The 20,875-nt window shown below is 45.1% G+C and overlaps 1 protein-coding gene across 1 annotated transcript in view; it reads right to left on the reverse strand.

Annotated features, from left to right (window-relative positions):
• The window catches only part of LOC144792863 (transient receptor potential cation channel subfamily V member 6-like), a 308,789-nt gene that overhangs the window by 19,874 nt on the left and 268,040 nt on the right, over window positions 1-20,875 (reverse strand). The window contains exon 13 of the mRNA XM_078668058.1: window positions 2,330-2,598. Within this exon, the coding sequence (XP_078524184.1) occupies window positions 2,330-2,598 (269 nt within the window). The remainder of the gene's footprint in view (window positions 1-2,329; window positions 2,599-20,875) is intronic.

Here is a 20,875-nt window from a genome sequence, read left to right on the forward strand (position 1 = left end):
TTCTCTTCCCTTCATTTCCACTCCGAAGTACATGCATCCTACATCTAGAACAGCCTTATGTTGACCACAGTCTGTTGTGGAATTACACTGGGAAAATGATCTTCAACAAGTTTTCTCTCCACCTTTATGGGAACAAATTTGGTTTAAAATCAATTATACCTCGCATTCCGCCAGTACAACAAAAACTTTATTATTATTCTTTTTTTTTTCTTTTTTCAACAGGCTATTTTTTACCCCTATGCCTCTCCACAGGATTAAACTCTCAACTGACAGCAGATGTTGGTCTTGTCTCAAAGACAATAGTGACATGCTACATATGTTTTTGTTAATGTGAACATGTATTAGTATTCTGGATACAATTTTGGGATAGGATCATTGATATTTGTTCTCATAAAATACTTTTAATAAATTACATATTTTGTTAGGATCTATTTCTCATATATGGCACTCTCAAGTTATGGTTGGAAAATGTGTTGACTTACTCATTGCCATTGCTTTACAAATTATTACATCTAATTGGAAGGATACTACTAAAGGTTTGTTTATTGGTGCTGGAATATGCACTTGCTTAATCACAGACTGGAATGAGCTAACGCTACAACCACATCTCCAGATGATTATTTGAGACCTGCTGTAGATGCCGCTCACATCCTTCTTATCTAGGAAATCTGTTACCTCTTCAGCTACCACAACTGTTTTCGAACCACCATAACTATTAGTAGAATTACTTGACTGCATTCTGAACTATGCATTATAATCACACTGTTAATGTTTACACTACTTAACTTAAAATATGATATTTTTTATTTTTCCTCCTCCTTTTCTCTCTTCTTTTACCCCATCTCTTTTCTTCCTTTTACTCTTTAATATTTGTAAAATGCTAATTGGTTGAATGAACTTATTATAGCAAGATCTTTGTGTTTTACATTTTTGTTCAACACTTCATTATCAATTCAATTACCTTTTTGATATCCATCAGTGCTTTTACATGTTCTTCTCAATTGGAACTCTCTATATAACTTTCTTTATCACACGTTACAAGATTTAGACATTCAATTAAGACATTTTACCTAGAAGTACTAAATATAGAATATAATATAATTCTAAAAACAAAACAGGCCATTTTGCAAAGCACTCATTCACTATCAAAGCAGATTTGTTGAAAAGAAAACAGGAGCTTAGTCTTTACCATCTCAATGGGGATAGGCTTTCATCCTTCCAAAGATAAACGTTGAGTCGAACAACCTGGATTCTTTCTCATGACCACACTGATAAAAACCAAGCAGGACATTTACTAAAAAAGAATGCTACATTTTTGGCCTACTTTTCAACGCAAAGAATGTGTTGGGAAGTAAATACTTTATCAAGACCTTCCGCCGGTTTGTGTCTCTTTTCATGACTTTGCACCTGTGAATCTTAGCCCAGGTTTCTGGATAGGATACATTAATCCACTGGGCTACCTGAATAGTGAGTTCTAGCCATCGAATGGACTTTTTGGTTTGGGATAGAGATTTGAAAATCTGGTAGTTATTTAAAACCCACCTTTAATAACAAAGATGCCAAACCTTTTTACTAAAAGAAATTCTGAATTATGTTTTTATAGTGGGTCATTTAGAAATGAGCTGGCAGGCTGCCAAGTTGCTGGAAGCCATCTCCACCGACCTGGCTGAGACTTGTCCACCACAACTAGATTGGAATTATTCAATGTCAGTTTACCACGTTATGGCAGTGTGTCCAGGCACTAGCCATTTTTCAACTAATTTGTTTTTTATTTTTATACATCAAACCCCTAAATTGGACATTTGTTTTTGAACAGCAAAAACACCAACATCCCTGGCACTCTGGAAGTTTTCTCCTCTTGGGTTTCCTTGTTTGAGTTTGCCAGGCAAACCACATTGTCTTCTATGCCAGTCAAATCAGTGGGACAGTGAAAGATGGCCCACCCCAAAGTGGTTTCGGATGGCAAAGTCGACTGAGGCTCCATATTAGGAATCAAAAAGGGCATGGCGCCCTGAGCAGAAAACAATAATGTGTAGGCTGTGCTCTAATTCGAGCTTTCCTTTGGGTGCCATGAAGCCAGTGGCAGCTGGGATTTCTGATGGTAGAGCCGGCTGAGACCTACCATTTGAAACAAGGCAGTTTCCAAAGTAAATATATTCTAGGAAAAGTCATCCACCAATGTTTGGCAGATGCCCTTACCCTCAACCTGTAAATGAGGGCAAGAGCCTCTCTATTAAGTACTATATCTTTATATGTTTGGTGAATGAACATTGCCTTTAGTTTTACAATATGTAAATCTAACTATAAGTAGAGATACCCTAATTCTTACCTGGGCTTTCCATAAAGCCTTGCGTTTGCCAGTAACCCTGAAATGAGTGTCGCCCATCAGTGCAATAAGAAGGTTCAAAAGGAGAATAAATGCAAAAAACATGTAGACCATGTAGAGGATAATGACGAAATCTGGAAATTTAACAGCTGGAGGACCTGGAAGATCAGTGAGGCCCATCATTAGCTGGAAGACGGTGAACATTGTGAATGGAAAATCCCTGAAGATCGGGCATAACGTTGTATTTAATGCTTGGAAGTGGACATCAAAGGCTGCAAGAGGAAAGGAAACATTGTTAGTAAAACACTATGGTTGCATGGAACAAGCACATTTATATTGTTTAAAACCATTTAGGGCCAAGAGCAGGGCCGGACTGGGAACCACAACCGGCCCTGGCAAAGTGCTCGGCCGGCACCCCCCTCCCCATTCGGGGGGGTGGAGGTGCCGCCGAGCTCTTTACCGGGGCCGGGTTTCAAACAATTTTGGTACAGGGCCGATTTTGCAGCTATGCTGCAAAAATGGCCCTGTAACAAACACGGCCCCCAGGGGCCCAAAACCGGCCTCCACCCGTGCGGTGCACCGGGGGATTGCCCGCTATGGCCAGTCCGGCCCTGGCCAAGAGTGTAGAATCACAGGGGGTTTGTCCCTGCGAGTTGATTTTTTTTCCAGCATATATTACCACAAAAAAAAGTACAAGAATTCAAGCAGTTCATTACGTCGCCCTCCCCACCCCCCAACCGACACCAATCAGTATATTCAAAGTATAATTACAAAGACCAGTAGAGTAACAATTGTTTTTGTACAATTAATAGAGAAAGAACAGGGACCTAAAACAAAAAGGAAAGAAAGAAGAGAGTAGTATAATAAAATACAGAAGAGAGAAAAGAATAGAAGATTAAAGAAAAAATTAAGAGCAACGAAAAATGGACCAACATGCTGTAAAAAAAAGAGGGTCTCAAATAATCAGAGGGTTTCCCTATAGTTCAACATATGACAGGAACGGGACAGTCTTAAACAAACTATGCATTTGCCCCTACTAACCAATTCATTAAAGGCTCCCAAATCTCCAGCCCTCTTTTTTGTGCACGTCTACCTTTTTTAGCATATATGACACTCTCTAGTTTACAAGTGGCCAGTAACCTGGCCTGCCATTGTGCGAACAAAGGAGGGTTCGGATCTTTCCAGTGTGAAGCCAGACAAATCCTATAAATAGTCACGGCAACGAATATCAAAGCACCGCCTGTCCTGCTCCTACTAGTATCATCGAGGCCTAACATGACAGCTGTAGGGGTAAGTTGGATGTCTTGTGCCACTACTCCTAAAAATTGTTGGACGTCTTTTAATAAAAGTTTTAAATTTGGACAAGTAGCAAACATGTGTATCTGGTCTGTGGAATATTCTGAGCATCTGGGACACAAAGTTCCTCTTCCAGTTCTCCATTTTGCTATTGTGTTTGGGGTGATGTAAAGAAAAAATGCTGATTTATAGAATTGGGCCTGTAGCTTAGTTGACAGCAGGTATTTATGAGCAAGGTTCAGAGCCAAAGGAAAAGTATCTTGACAGGTATTCAACTTCAGTTGCCACTTTACATCGATTTTCTCCTGATCATCTGGCATTTTGGAGTTTAATATTGGGTAGATTCCTCCAATCTGGGGCGTTTTACATTCCTGTATATTATCTATGATATCTAGCCTTATAGAACCTGCTAGTCCGCCAGTTTTATGTACTAGAAAGTTTTTAACAGCATGATAGAGGAAAATCTGATTCTCACTTAAGCTAAATTGGCCCTTAAGCTCGTCAAAGGGCCGTACCCCGATTGGGGTTACTAAATCCCCCAATTTAGTTATTCCTGCTCTGTACCATTGTTGTAAGTATGAATTTCAAAATATTAATGGCAGATTTGGGTTAATGTTAATGTTAACAGAAATTTATAAAGCGCATGGTCACCAAAGGTTTCATGGTGCTAATCATGCATAATGTTGCTACGCAAAGACCTGTTTAGAAGGCTAGCCCAAACAGCCATGTTTCTAAATCCCAGTAGAGTATCACAGCTCCTGATTGTCAATGGGAGGGAGTTCCAAAATGTAGGAGCAAGATAAGCAAACCTACAACCTCCCTGACGTTTGAGTTTGATAACCGGGACCGTCAGAAGATGTAGGTGGGCTGAGCGTAAATTGCGCCGAGGGACGTGCTTTATGATCATGGCACTGATGAATTTTGGACGCCGCACATTGCTCCCCGGGTAGCCAGTGGATTTTAATCAGCAAAGACCTGGCTGATTGCCATCTCGGCAATTTATAGATTAATCCTGCCGCCTGATTCTGGACTATTTGTAGTCGTTTAAGCAAAAACTGGGGCAAACCGATACAAAGGGAGTTTGAATAATCCAGGCGTACCAACGCTATCACAGCCTGGACGAGGGCCGAGTGGGTCAACAAGTGAGCGATCTTCCTAATTTTGCGCAGTTGGAAGAAACTGGCGGATATCACTGCGCCCAATTGTCCTCTCAGTGAAAGGTCTGCATTAATTGAGACCCCTAGACTTTTCACGGAAGGAGAGGGAATAGGGGAAGGTCCCAGTTTGCTTGGCCAGAAATGCGGTCCCCAACAGACATTGCTCTTCCCAGGCAGCACAAGTTCCGTCTTGCCTGGGTTGAGCTTCAAATGATTACTATCCATCCAGCTCTGGATATGGAGCATGGTGGTTTGGAATTCCTCAACATCTTTAGAAGAGTCCAGGGGGAAGATCAACTGGAGGTCATCGGCGTAATTAAAGATGGTTATTTTCCTGTTTTTTAATGAGTGGATCAAGGGTTTAAGATAAAGATTGAATAGCAGTGGGGAAAGGGATGAATCCTGCGGGACCCCGCCTGAGGTGGACACTTTGGGAGCAGTAAAGGTGCCAAGACGTACTGCTTGAGTTCTGCCTGTAAGAAAGGACTTGATCCAGTTGTAAGCAGGACCTCAAATACCTGCTTGTTCGACATGGTTCAACAAGATGTTATGATCGACCGTGTCGAACGCTGCCGACAGATCCAAGAGCACCAGAGCCTGGGAGAGCCCCCTATCAGCATTAGCTCTTAAGGTATCCATAACTGCAAGAATTACAGACTCCGTGGAATGGGCTGGCCGAACGCCAGCTTGATTTGGCTCCAAGTAATCCGATTTTTCAATGAAATTCGAAAGACATCTGGCCACATGGGCCTCCATGATTTTAGCCAGGAAGGGAAGAAGGGAAATGGGGCGATAGTTGGAAGGAATGAAGGGATCAGTCCCAGGCTTTTTCAAAAGAGGGACTATCGTGGCATTCTTAAATGCCCTGGGTACCACCCTCTTACCAAGAGATTCTTTCAGGAAGGGGAGGGTGCTATGTGGTAGCGCCGAGAATATGTCCCTAAGGATAGGAGATGGACAACAATCATTGGGGGAGCCTGATTTTACATGGGTCATAAGGTCAGAAAATGTGTTAGGACATATATCTGGAAAGTGGTTCATTAGGACTGAATTTCTGGAGATGTCATCCAGTGGTTCCGTATTAATAGTAGAGGGAATACTAGCCCTTATGGTGGCATTTTTTTCAAGTAAAAAGGTAATCAGTGAGTTACACATCTCTTGGGAGGGATCCTGGCTCGGTAATATTCTCTCATCATTGCTGAGGTCATTAACAATCTTAAAAATTTCCTTGGATTTATTCTGGGCGTTAAGTATTCTCGCTGAGAAATAAGCTGCTTTAGCAATCAATATTGCCTTCTTATAGTCCTTGCGAGCTAACAGAAACTGCTGTCTATCTTCAAAGTTGTAACAGAGCCTCCATTTCCTCTCTATTTGACGGAGCTTGAGTTTATGGTCTCTTAATTCGGTTGTAAACCATTTATGAGCGTCATCATGTCGAGTACGAGAAAATTTAGTCAGAGGGGCATAAATGTCGCTGGCCGACCTTAGCCAATACACAATGTCCTTTTCCATGGCGTTAATGTTAGGGTTAAGGGTGGGTAAAGAGCCTGCTAAAGTGTTAATAAATCCTTGTTTGTCAAGGGTTATCCACTTTCTTTCTAGTCCTCCCACCATTTTAGGGGTCTTGAGCCTGCAATAGTAATTGTAAAAGCAATCAGATGGTGGTCCGACCAGACGCAGGGGGATATTGCAGGGGCCAACACTATAAGGTTGTAGGACCAAATTTGGTCAAGAGTGTGCCCCTTTATGTGAGATGGGGCCGATAAAAGTTGGACCAAGTTTAAGTTGGAGAGTAATTCAGAGAGTTCTGCCGCCTGTGGTCCACCAAGATCATCATTGAACCAGTAGTTCAAGTCCCCTATGAGTAAGACCCTAGCATAGTTCGTAACAAGATTGGCCATGTGCTCACTTAAAGAGAGAGGGAAGGAGGGCATGAACTGAGGGGGGGCGATAGACGAGTACCAAGGCAAGAGACCCAGTATTAGAGTCAAGTGTAATGACAATATTCTCCGCTTTTAACAATTCAAGTGAAGTAATAGTGACAAATTTAAATTGTTTGTGTATGATAGCAGCAACACCCCCTCCCACCTTCCCTGGGGGCCGGTTGACATTCAAGATATAGTAGTTGCTAAAATGTCTGGGGTGGAGTCCTGAGTGAGCCAGGTCTCAGTAATCAGCAATATATCAGGTTTTCTGAAGTTAGCAACATGAAGATGTCTAACTGATGCTTGACCAAGACCGAGTATTGAGATAGAGGACACGTAAAGTGATAGGGTTAACCGAGAAAGGACAGATGATAGAGGAGGGAAGAGGCTCCGGAAGGGTGGAGTGGAGTGACCCACTTGGTCTAGTAGATTTCGGTTGGTCAGGATACGGTTGTGTACAATTTGAGGTAACTGGATATGCGGTTGCGCTAGTGATCTTAGGGCTGAAGAAGAATAGACAAGGGTTTGTCCAGGGTTCGTGGCCCCTGGCCCCGGTCAGGCGCGGACGGGCGCAGACGGGCTTGCCAAATTCGCGATTCGGGTACGTTTTAAAACAGAGTAATAGTCAATTTTACAATTTTCCACAAAACGCTAGCAGACAGGATTCACGCGGCAGCAAAAAGCACAATTGCCCGCTTCCCGCGCTACAGCGATTATAAGTGCCCGGCACGCCTCCAAACTCCTCCTCCTCCCGGCCGATTGGTTGGGCCAATGGGTGAGGACGCTGGAAGGGCATCAGGGGTACGGCAGAGAACAACAGTGCAGTTCTTTTAAAAATAAACTGAATTTGCGAAATTTAAAACAGAGTAATAGTCAATAGGGTTATTTTTAATGGGGTTGTAATGATTTAAACTACCCAGCCCAAAAATTCTTCGGATATTGGCGAAGACCCGGTATGCATTTATTAGAGTCTTAAACCAGACTCGTTTATAATATCTGAAGTCAAGCTGTCTCCATAGACAACCCATAGTGCTTTCCCCCAATAGTAATGTGTATGGAGATGGTAATCCTGTGGGGTCCGGATCAGAAACTTCATGCAAAAGGAACGTGCTATACTGTAGGACTGTTGCCCAGTAATATAACTTTAGGTTTGGCAATGCCCAACCACCTCTTTCCTTGGGTAAAGAGAGTAGTTTATATGATCTCCTAGGCTGTGAATAGGCCCAAATAAATTGACAAAAAATCTGTTTGAATAAGTGCAGAACAGTATTATTAAATTCCAGGGGAATGGTTCTAAAAAAATATAGTAGCTTTGGGAAAAATATCATTTTTATGACGTTGCAGCGACCGATTATTGATAGGTGCAAATTATCAATTTTCTCAAGAGATTTTTTTAATGTCTGATGCTAGCGGAATCAGATTTTCCTCAACTATTGAATCTGTGTTAGCCACAATGTTCACTCCAAGATACTTAACTTTTGGGACTACTAAACTATCAGCCCATTTAATGTTTTCGTTCAGGATTATCTGAGTTTTTGTTCTATTGAGGGCGTACCCAGATAATTTCCCAAACTTCAGAGCTTCGTGTTCTAAAGCCTTAATGGCGGATTTGGGGTCAGGAGTAACTACCGCCAGGTCGTCTGCATAGGCCATAATCTTAGTGGCTACGCCATGCCTACTGAGCGCCGCTATTTCTGGATTAGATTCAATTTTACTAATGAGTGGGTTGATAAAAAGGGCAAAGAGAAGTGGAGAGCAGGGACACCCCTGCCTAGTCCTGCGTGAAATCTCGATCAATTCTGTAAGCTGTCCATTAATCATATATCTGGTTATGGGAGTTTTATATAAAGCTTGAATAGCCTGTAGCATCTTAGGTCCGAAGCCAGTCCTCCTCAGAACGTCCCAGAGGAAAAACCAGGAGACCCGATCGAAAGCTTTTTCAGCATCTAGTAATATTAATGCGATCGGGTCTCCTGATATCCTGGCGGCATCAAACAATGTGATTGTCCTCCGGACATGTTCTGTGGTTCCCTTTTTAGGGATAAACCCATGCTGCGATCCAGATACCACACCCTCTATTTTGTTGAAAATTCTAGTAGCTAAAATTTTTGAAAATATTTTTGAGTTCTCATTAATCAGAGTTATTGGTCTGTAGCGGGACATTTCAAGTGGAGACTTGTCTTTTTTGGGAAAAATCACAATTTTAGCTAGGGACCATGAGGGAGGTGGTGCAGCACCGTTAAAAAATGAAACGATCACTAAGGTGAAGATTTCCTTAATTAGCGGTAAAAAATGCTTATACAAATCTACAGGAATACTATCCATGCCTGTTGCCTTGCCGTCCCATAGGCTCGCTAGGGCGGTAGCTATCTCCTCCCATGTAGGAGGGTGTTCCATTTGTTCTTGGTCCTCTAAGTTAAGTTTAGCCATAGGTAAGGACTCTAGGTACTCTGCAATATCCACTCCCCTGATCGCAGATGGTCTAGTGTCTTCTTCTGTATACAGCTCCCTGAAAAACCCCATAAAGGCCTTATGGATCTTTTCGGGGTCATTTGTTACTCCCTCGGTGATTGTGCGAATAGAAGTTATTGTATTGGCTGTTGATTGTTGCCTTATGGATAGAGCTAACTGATGTCCTATGAGCTCCCCACACTCATACATTTTCCCTCGGGCAGAAGCCCATCTTGCTGCTGTTCTTTCTGCAAAAATTTATCCTATCTCGGCTTTTACAGCAGCTAACGTGTGCTGTGCTATTTCTACTTTGCCTCCTGCCTTAACTGTTAAAGCTAATTTCCTTTCCTCGGCTATCAGCTTATCTTATAACCGTTTCATCTGCACTTTCCCTATTTTATTCCTCCTGATTGAAAAGTGGAGAGTCTCTCCAGCTTTAAAGGTGTCCCACACCATCATGAGGTGGGCTAATCCCAAGTTTATCCTAAAAAACTCTCGGATCCAACTCTGCATGAATCCCTTATATTTACAGTCATACAGAAGCACTTTTTCAAAGGTCCAATTTGACTTCAAACCTTCAGACCTTAGACCCTCTAGAGTTAGAATCAGCGGGTTGTGGTCAGACATAAACCTAGGTGAGATATCGATATGGGATGAGCTGACCAAGGAAGAGGACACTAGAAAATAATCTAACCTTGCTAGTGACACATGGGGAGCAGAGAAGAAATTGAAGCCATCTTGTTCTGGTCTCTGTTCTGCCCAAACATCCACTAATCCATGTGTGTTGTAAGTTTAGCATGGCTTGAAACACCTTTGGCTTTCTGCCTCTATATTTCCAATTTGTTTAGGATTGCCAGTAGCTTGGTAGATTTAAATTTAAGTCTCCACGGAGTATAATGGGAAGTTGCCAATGCACCAACTCCTCATTTACCCAGTTGATTACCCCATGGGTCGTCTAGGTTACTCCCATATATAGAGCAGATTGTAAATGCAAAGCTTGGCGAAAGAGAGCAGCCCACGATTACCCACCTCCCGAGACCATCTGACTTAACTCCATTCACCTTTAAAGACAGTCTTTGATTAGCTAGAACCCCCACTCCTTTTACCCTTGCCCCTTGGGTTGTTGCCCCTACAACCTTGTATCCTAGTGAATTTAACAAATGTTTTTGAGCACCTTCAACGTGTGTCTCCTGGAGACAGATCAAATCAGGTCCTAATGTCCGAAACCCCTGTGCTACTTTCTGCCTTTTTACCGGGCCATTAAGACCACAGATATTTACAGACACTATTCTAATTTTTTTGAGCCGCTCATTTATGGGGTTATAGCCTCTCTTTGCTTACTCCTTTCTTCCATGCTTCTTTCCCGCACCATTTCCGCCCAACAGAACACCCCCTGAAATTCTAATAAACAATTCACTCAAGACCTCTGTACCCACCCCACTGCAAACTTTTGGTGTCCACTCCCCCTCCTTAATTGAGCAGTCAGGATGGCCTTGTATGATGGATGACATGTGTGGGTTCCAGCCACCAAGCCACAGAAAGAGAAAAACCCTTTTTTGTTTTCCTATCCTTTCCCCGGCTACCCCTAAAGATTACAGTTCGAGTTGCAGTCCACCGGAAAAACGACTTTCTGATCCTTTCTGCTCAAAGTTTGTGCCCCTTATGTCCCTGGACATCGGTTAATTCACTCTCTTTCGACCTGTAATTTCTTTTAGGAATTCTCCTGCTTTAATCTCTGAAAGAAAAACTCGAGTTGATCCATCAAAAAGAAATTTCAATCTTGCCGGATTCATTAAATAGACTTGTGCTCCTTGTTGTTGAAATGGGGAAATTAACTGGCGAAGTCTCCATCTCCGTTCTACAGTTGTATGGCAAAAGTCTGGTTTTGCAAAGAATTTAATTCCGATCACTTCTTTCTGGGAATTTGGTCTTGCCTTATCGTAGACCAACTGCCTTAAGAGAAAATTCCCAAAAAAGACCAAAAACACCCTGGGCTTTTCGTTGGTGCTGTTTTCCCCCCATCTCAATTTGATATTGAAGGGAAAACGATGAGCCCTTTATATTTCTTGGTCCCAGTTCCAGTTTGTATCTGTAGGGAATGCGGCTTGCAGCAGTTTAACTATGAACCCTCGAGGGTCTTCTCCTTCAACTCCCTCTGGAATCCCCAGCAGTCGCAGATTATTCCGGCGTTGTCTGTTTTCCTGGTCTTCGATTTTAGTCATCAGGTCAACTAGGCAGGCCTCGTGTGCAGCCCCCTGCTCTTTAGCCTTGGTGGCTTCCACTTCTAATATCTCAGTTCGGGCTTCCACCATGGCTACCCGGTTTCCGATGTCTGTGCAGACCTTATTTAATTTCCTAATACCTCTTTGCAGTCTCTTGGCGGCGGTCTTAGCGGAGAGACTGTCTGACCGGGCTTCCTCCTGGAACAATTTAATAGAGTTCAAGACTGATGACAGAGACGGCCCTTCTGCACTTTCCGACAGAGCACTTGGAGCCGCCTGTTGTTGTTATGCGCTGGGTGGGTTGTTGGGGTCAATTTCTTCTTCGCTATTGCCCTCTTCAGGCAGAGCAACTTCACTTGACGAGGAGTCCTCATTACCAGTGTCCGTTAAAGATCCATCTGATACTTAATATAAGTTCTCGCCAATTGGATCGGGCGTCTGAGGAGGCAGGGGGCCAGAATTAACTAGAGCTTTAAACACCTCTCTGTGATCTTCACTGGTTTCCCTGGGAATTAACATCTGATGTACATTGGTCCCATCTGTCTCACTACAGGTAGCATCAGTCTCTTGGAGGTCGGGTAAAGGGTCTAACCCTGAGGGGGGCGCTATATCTGTTGGAGCAGCCAATCCTGGGACTGTTCGCGGGGGGCCACTTTGATCATTAGTATTAAAATTTGTGTTACCCTCATTAGGGGACATTGCTGCGCCTGATCCAATAGCTGTTGAAATGGTCTTTAGCACGGCAAAGTGCTTACTTATAGAGGGGGAGCCCCCAGTGCTATCCAAGCCCACTTCCTTAATCAAACAGGCTTTAATGGTGTTTTTTTTATAGCCCCCATGCCCCTTTTACCTTTTAGTTGTTGTTCCGTTTTCTCTCCTCCTTCCTGCGCCGAAACCAGCCTTGTCTTGAGGCTTTTCGGCCCCCTTGTCGTCATGTTCTTTTTCTCTGCCCTCTGCCTTCTCCCAGTTACTCTTGTCCTGAGCCCAATGAGTTTCTTGAGTTGATTCCTTAAATGGCGGAGACCCACCAGCAAAGTCCCAGACAATTCCTCGCAAAATGCCTCCCAGCGCCTGGCAACCGCGGAGTGAATCGTAAAGCTACACGAAAAGCGGAATTCTGCTTGACACAGCGAAGTTCGTAAGTTCCTCTTAGCACAGCCGCCACTGACATCAGCGGTAGTAGCAGCAGCAACGGTCAGTTTCAGGGCAGCTAGCGGACCGCTGATCTTCAGACTCTTCCCAGCATGCAACTGCGGCAAGGCGGCTGGATCGCGGCTCCTCACACATGCACCATCCCTGCTCCGTCACTGCGATTTAAAAGGCATTCGCTGAACACTTGATGAATGTATGTCTCGTGCATGAGTCAGCTTATGGTGCAATGAGCTTTACTGTTTGGCAGATCTAGATCATTAGTACTCATCAGGAAGTTCTGTAATTTTATGTGAAAAGTTCTTTGTAAAATGCATAGACAAGACACCATTCAGGAGCTGCAAGCGTAGCGTACGTAGGCTATGATTTGCATTTGGCTTGGTGCCCTAAGGTCTGCCCTTACCACCTCTGCTCTAAGATCAGTGCCACTAGATTTATGCGATTGTGCAGCCATGTAATTTATCACATAATTATAGATTTGCCACATAATCGATCATCTGCTTCATAATATGCAGATTTTAGCAAAAAAAGTGGTTTCTGCTCAAACCGTTCAAAACGTTACTGAAAATACAGCGCCAAGTGTTGGTGTGCAGTGTAAGGGCAATTGCAAAGGTTGACTAGTTACCTTTCTGTTGCTTATTGCTATATTTGGGTGTTAAACTGGTACTAATGAGATGCAACCAGTGCCTAAACAGTGTTAAGTTTAAAAATGCCAAAATAATGAAGTATTACTGTTGGATGGAAAAGTCCTCTGCATCCTACTGTACTGTGGGGGAAATAATGTGAACCATTAGTTAGTTCTCTAAAACTGGTTTTGAAGGTACAGGTGGGTGAGGTAGCATATAATGCTCCACAATTGCACAGTAAAACATTTTTTTGTTTAGATTTTGTATGACCAAATCAGGCAAAACTTTCTATTACATGCCCTGTACACATCTAGGAACAGGGCAAGAAGGTAAATGTTGGTAAGATTGAAGAAGTGTGAATCATACAGAGAAAACCAAGGGGCGTTGAAATTATTGCCGCTTTAGCGGCAGGAAACTGCTGCTAAAGCAGCGATAATGGGCTTAATAATATGCCCTTGTGAATTCCCATAGAAGCCCATGTTCTGGTGTGAACATGGGCTTCTTTAGGAGTTCACAAGGGCATATTATCAAGCCTATTATCGCCGCTTTAGCTGCAGTTTCCTGCCGCTAAAGCGGCGATAATTTTAACGCCGTTCTTGATAATATGCCCCCAAGATCACAAGCCCTGGAGCATCAGCGACTGTCTGCTTGTCAAGACCAGTGTGCCCTGTGAGCAAAAGAGAGGGCTGTAGGGAGTGAGATCTAATCGTAAGCCCTGCTGAAAAGATTCCCTGAGAGAGGTGTGAGCGAACAGTTGTGCACAGATCAAGTCGTAGCTTGTGGGCAGTGTTGATTCGGTGATCCCCCCCATATGCCAATAGAGGCCTGCCCTGAACTGAACTGTGAGATAGCGCAGCGTGGAACTCACCAAACCCGTACTGGTGTGTTGTGTGTGACCTTGTATTCCAGGAAGGCCACTCGTGAAGTTGCTATTGTGAGAGTGTTGAGACTCATAATAGCCGTCGTATCAGCGCTTGCACTAGAGGAGTCTGCACCCATACAGTAAAGTACCAAGGTAAGCCTGTAAGCAAGGAGGGACTGCCAGCACGAACATCACCAAATGTTTTGCGCTGCCGCCCTAGGAAAAGACTGAGGCTTCGTTCGTAAAGAACTACCCCTGACGGACCCTCCAAGGACCCCATCGACGATGTTCCCCCCTTGCTGTACTCCAGTCGGGAAGGGGAAGGAAAACGTACTGCATCTTTGAGAGCTGGAAGCTGCACTGATAACTGAAGAACTCCATCAGTGCCACTCACGAAAGTGAGCCTGCACCGCCGGGTGCTGCTGTGTGAGGTGCGAGCAGCCTGGCTTGTCCAAGCAGGATCGGATCTTGCATGTGCTCCCACTGAGGGCCCTCACTACATCGCTAAATTCTTCCATGCTGCAGGTGTGGGTAAGTATTAAACTGGTCATGTTAGGCCCCGGGGGACTCACTGCTAACAGTTCTGTGGCACAATAGACATTTTTGGTTATTTCCTGAAGAGTCAAAGGGAAACTCTTGAGCATGCCCTAGTAATGAGCATTCCCTGGATATGGCAAACAGTGAATGGGGAATAACCCTGACCATTCTACAAGGAAGAGGGTAGGACAGGGACTTGCCTGGCAGAAGCTGGAGCCCCGACCTCAAGAGGATTGTGTTGCTGTTAATGAATGTTGTTATTCCTTTGTATGTGTAGAGTTAGAAATAAAATAATTGTTTTCCCCTACAAAAGCAAGTATTTGACGGGACTTTATTGGTTGCACTTTGAGTTATGAGTCATGTTCACTTATCTGTGTCTACAGTCTCCCCCCACCACTCCTCGAGAATGTCTTTGAGTGCTCGTCCACAGCTACCGCTGAAAGTCAAGGACACTTGTCCCAGTTGCTCAGAATCCAAAGTAGATCGGGCCCCGGAACAACAGGAGTAAAAGGCCTCAACAACCACAGTTGGTCCCATTTGCCTCTATATGTCCCTTGGCCCTCTGAAAGGGCTACTGACAATTGACAAAAATGTACCGCATAACGCATCATAGCTTAGGTTTTATTGCCACATTATTTGCTCAACCCTGCCACATAATTTGGCCTTCCTCTGCGCATAATGCCAGTGGCCCTGCTTAAGATGTAACACGGACATTGTGTTACCCAAAGGTCAGCAGGGCTCTGATAGTCATGCTTAACTGCTACTGCTCCCATCCCTATCCTCTTCGCAATAAAAGATGGTCAGATGTTAACATTGGGACGAGGGGTTGAAACTTTTTAAAGATCTGTTAAATCCATATTTTTTAACTGAGTAGCCTTGATACATTATTTTTATGGAAGTCTAATAAACAATATTTACTAGTAAAAAAACAAACCCCATAAATATAGGACCTGAGTACGAAGTCAGGTGGACTTGTCTCCACTTGGCACCGTCTCAGTCCTGGAACCAACCGACCTCCGGTCTGCGGTCCTGACCGCCTTATTACAATGCGACCAAACACTGTTAGGTCACATACTCCCATTTATCAATAAGAGCCTGTGTTATGGCTATAAATCTGCCAAAACACAGGCTATCATTGAGAAATGGGAGGTGTTGTTCATCCATGCACCCCGTGGCAAGCACCTCAAGGTGCCTGCCACGGGTTGCAGGGATCAACAGGGGGGCGCCATATGTGCCCCCTCAGCCCCCAACCGGAGGCCGCAGGCCCAAAGCTGCCCTGCTGGGGGCCCCCATACATGCTTTCCGATATGGTTTTCATGTTGGACAGGGCGGCATGGAAACCATGTCAGAAACCGTGCATCGTTATCCCTAGGGCGGCCCTTGGGATTACGAGCCAGCTCTGAATGGCCGTTTGAAGCCATCCGGAATGACTGTCCAGTTTAGTTTTCAACTGCCTGCATCATGATGCAGCAGTTGGAAAGCAAACCATATAGCTAATTACGATCCGGCCTGGACTTTTATGGGCTGCATCATAATCGGCCCCATAGTCTTTTTTCGTTATGTGTAAGGTACCATGAGATGATATGTGCACAAGAAAGCCCTATACCTAAAAACCACCAACACCCCTATTGAGGTCTACTGTAGTCCATAAGGCTTTTCACAATAATACAAATGACCTATTGACTTTGTCAGGGTGTGCACCTTTTGAAAAAGGAATGGCCATTTGTCTTTAAAGAGCATTTTTCAATTAAAACATGACTACATGCTTCAATATACCATCAGGTCTCCTCCCAGGAAGAACTTAAACACATTTTTAGGTAGCAAAAAGGGTAATATTAAGGGACTGTTTAGGAGCAAGATCTTTCAGATGTGATAATTAGTGCCTCCGATAAAAAACAATTGTCGGAATAACATGCTGATTTTGATTCTTGCTGCACCGAAATACACATGTCCCATAAAAACCGAGCCTTTTCCCCTTCTGAAATTCCTTCAGGTTTGCCCTGCTGAAAATTAAGAAAAGGTGCAACGTTTATTGCACCTAGTAATTACCGGGTGTGATAAAACATTGAACTAGACTGAATGAACCAGAGTATGATCAGGTCATGGTGATGCCCCTTGTGCACCACTGAAGAACCAACACATTCTGTGCTGGTAATAAAGACCATAGACTTCTTCAGGGCTATTGCTAGAGACAATAGAAATTAATCAATATATGATATCAGCAAGTAAAACGAATAAAAATAATTGTACTCTGGAGACTCTTGAATCAATCAATCTTATTATGGCAGTACAAATCCAAAATCACCAGCGAGCCCCAGATGTCCTACGGATACGAAGTGATCCGACTTAAACAAGCACAGATACGCGGCGTGTATCTGTGGTTGTTTAGCCCTGAAGAAGTCTATGTTCTATATTACCAGGACGAAACACGTGTTGGCGACTAGTTTGCTTAAGAAGAACAATATCTTAATAAAGGACATGAAGACCACTTTTTTCTCAAGACTCATTTGAAGAACTTTATTGTCTCTTGTTTTTTAGCTCAGGATATATTTTGCTTTCTGTAACATATGTGGGTTTGTAGTGACATTACCCATGTTTGGTTGTTGGTGGATGGCCATCACCTTTTCCTTGGAGCTTAACAGATTGTGATTTTGACTTTATCACATCCCAGCGCAACTATCACTCATCCATCCTTCATATATTGTCACATTCTGTGCGTTGGGGCATATTTACTAATGTTTCATGCAACGCAGAACGGCAAGCAAAGTTGCTGCACCGTGTGAAAAAGAGAGAGCAGACATTTTTTTTTAAATATATTTTTATTGCAGCTTTCGAGTTTGTACAAACATTCCGATATTCAATTCAGTTACTCATCTCCTTATAACATAGGCTCCAAAAAGAAGTTGTACACGGCCATTCAGCTCACACCCCGGAGGTCGAGCGGCATCACACAATGGAGCACTAATATCTTACAGGTGTAGAAATGTTCTAATATGGCTGAACCGTTACCAGTACCCAAGACTGCTTCTCTTTCTTCTCAGTACTCTTGCTCCTCACCCGTTGAGCTGCTAACAAAACTGTATACACATTCCCCCCCCAAGAAAAATCCCCCATCCCCAGCCCCCTACATCTCCTACCCCCCTACTCTCTATCCCCCCCCCCCCACAGGTGTGTCGGAGTTCCACAGGAGGAAGCCAGAATCCCACACGAGCAGTGCAAATCCGAGACCGGTTATCAGGATTGATCAACAGAGGATTGCAGTCATCACGTGGGTGTGGGGCAATCCAAGGGAAAGGACTCGGCCGCTCTCAAACCCAGGCTAACGCAATGAAGGTGCAGGGCTATGCGCAGGGGAGCCCTCGCTGTCCGAGTCTGAGAGCGTGATGTCCAGAACCAATCGCTCCCATGCTCGGGCTCGCTCCAGAGCAGTATCAGTACCCGCTCTAAGCGCCATCTGTAGGCGTACCTCCCCCTCACAGCGGGCCCATTTACTGAGCTCCGTTCTCCATCTCTCCACCGTAGGACCCCTATTTGCCTTCCATTGGGATGTTATGGTTCGTTTCGCTAAGAGCAGTCTCAGGTCTAGGAACTTACTAGTGATTTTGTTCTTAGATGTATGTGGGAACCAGTGGAGTATGCAGTGCGCCATTGTGAGTTGTAAATCCCTCTCAGTGATGTCTCGCAGGCTCTCCACTACCCCCCGCCAGAAGGATCCCAGTGCCGGGCAGGACCAGAACATGTGTTTGAAATCGGCCACTTCTGCCGGGCAGCGCGGACAGGCCGCCGGGTGTGATGGGAAGTACTTATGCAACTTGTCAGGGGTAAGGTATGCCCTGTGCAGGATATAAAAATACACCAACCGAAACCTCGCGTTGCGCGTCCCTTTCCAGGCCCGTTCCACAATACCAGGCCACGCCGTCTCAGGGATCTCCGTCATTAAATCTGCCTCCCATTTCACCTTCAGAGCCAATAACGGGGTTAAAACTTCCATAGCCATGCGCCTATAGAGGCACGTAATGGCCTCGACCGTCCCCACGGCCGTCATCACGTACTGACAACCCATGGACAGAGGCTGTTCCGTCGCGCCCAACCTCCAATGTCTACGGATCGCCGCTGACAACGCCGCATGAAGGAGGAAGTCTCCCCCCGGAATCGCAAAGCGAGCCCTCAAGAGATTGAAAGGCATCAGCACACCGTCCTCAAACAGATCCCCAACGGTCGCTAGACCCTGCCGTTCCCAGTCTTCTAACCGGTGCCACGTGCCTCCATGCAGGAGGGCTCTGCATAGCCGGAGAGGGATCTCAGGAATGTATGGAACCGCAATGCGTCCCCTCCGCAGATATCTGTTCCAACACTTTCGAACCGTCGCGAACTCCTGGGTGAGATGGAGATCCCCCATCGGGAGGCCCAGAACGATCCAGGACACCACCTGAACCGGGCCTGCCGGTTCACCAGTCGCGTCGTCTTCTCTCGTGGCTCTCGCCACCCATTGTGTCAGCCATTGCAACTGGGCCGCCAGGTAATATAGTTCGTAATCCGGCATCGCAAGCCCCCCTCACCCCGAGACCGTAGAAGCGTGGTGTGTGCCACTCTGCGTCTGCCCGAACCCCAGAGAAAGTCAATCACCATGGCCTGAAGCCGCCGGAAATAACTCGCCGGGATCCAGATCGGTAAGGTTCGAAAAAAATAGAGCAACCTTGGTAGCGTCACCATCTTGAGGAGCGCCACCCTCCCCATCAGAGACAGCGGAAGCGTGCCCCAGAAGGCGAGATTCGATTTAGTGAGCCTAATCGCCGAGCTAATGTTTCCCTCCAGAATGTCGATGTTGTTGTGGTAAATCGAAGTGCCCAGATAGCGAAGAGTCCTCCCCTCCCAGGTCACTCCTTCTGTGGTGAGCGGGCATGTTCTACGCGCACGGGCCGGGAACAGGTAAGACTTCGCCCAGTTCACTCTGAGGCCCGACACCATGCTCAGTGATTTGAGGAGGGATTTAGCTACCCGCAGGGAGGCAGCGGAGTCCACCAGAAACAGAAGGAGGTCATCAGCGTATAAGGCGATATGGTGCATCTGTCCGTAAACGTCCAGCCCCTGATACGCCTGCCCCAACCGGGCTCGCGCCGCCAAAGGCTCGATCGCTATGGCAAACAATAGGGGGGATATTACCCCTCCTGTTCTGACCCTAGCCGTGGCGTCCCGGTACAGAAGTGCCGTCCAATCCACTAAACCCTCGCCTAGCCAATTGCGCGCATAACATGGAAAAGGTAGGGCCACTCCAGACTATCGAAGGCCTTCTCCATGTCGATTGCAAATACCGCTGCCTCGTCCACATCGTAGGTGTCAGCCTCCAGAACGTGGAGGAGCCGCCGTATATTAAGCGCGGTGTTGTGGGACAGGATGAAGCCAGATTGGTCCACGTGGATCAATGTGGTCATATGGGGGAGTAGGCTCGCCGCCAAGATTTTGCTCAATATTTTGTAGTCCAGGTTAAGCATGGACAGCGGACGATACACCGACCTGTCCCAGGGTTGTTTGCCTGGCTTCAGTAGTGGGACAATTATAGCCTCACCAGTGGTCTTCGGCAAGCCACCTAGTCGTTTAGCCTCATTGTAGAGCCACGCCAGCTGGGGCGTCAGCAGGTCTACATAGGTGAGATAGAACTCCGTCGGAAGACCGTCGGAGCCCGGCGTTTTATCAGAGAGAGCAGACATGTGCTATATCTAATAAGATACGGCACACCTCTGCTCTCTCATACACTGACACATTGTGTGCTGCTTAGTGCCAATGCAAGCACCCTTGCACCATGCTGCAAGTGTTCCTGCATTAAAAGCAGGATAGTTTTTGTGCAGGAGGGGAAAACTATCCTTAGAAGGATTTTCGTCTTTCAATGAACCCTGCAAATTGAATCACACAAAGAAAAAAAGATTTTACTACTTGTTACACAATCCCCTGTTAGGTGTACTGATTTGAAGCAATGCAAGGTTTATATACCTTTTGTAAACCTGGAATTGGGTCAATTCAATGAGTGGATGCAAGGGAATGCCCATACTCCACCCACGAAGCGCCTACAAGCTCGAAGTTTAATGCAATGCCGCACAAAGTGCTGCATTGTTACATTTCTTTTCAAAGGGACGCAAATAGCCCTTATGTGGCTTTGTAAATCCTATTGAAGTCTTTCTGTTGTAATTGTGCCACCGTGTTCGATATAAGAACAACACAGAGGCTTAGTAAATTTGGGTCATTTTGTCTGTAGATGGCCACAGACTAAATTAACTCCAAGAAAGTGAAGTCAGCAAGACAATAAGAGACCATCAGCTCTTAGCCCCA

The sequence above is a fragment of the Lissotriton helveticus genome, chromosome 11 (genome assembly GCF_964261635.1).
Source record: "Lissotriton helveticus chromosome 11, aLisHel1.1, whole genome shotgun sequence".
Taxonomy (NCBI): Eukaryota; Metazoa; Chordata; class Amphibia; order Caudata; family Salamandridae; genus Lissotriton; species Lissotriton helveticus.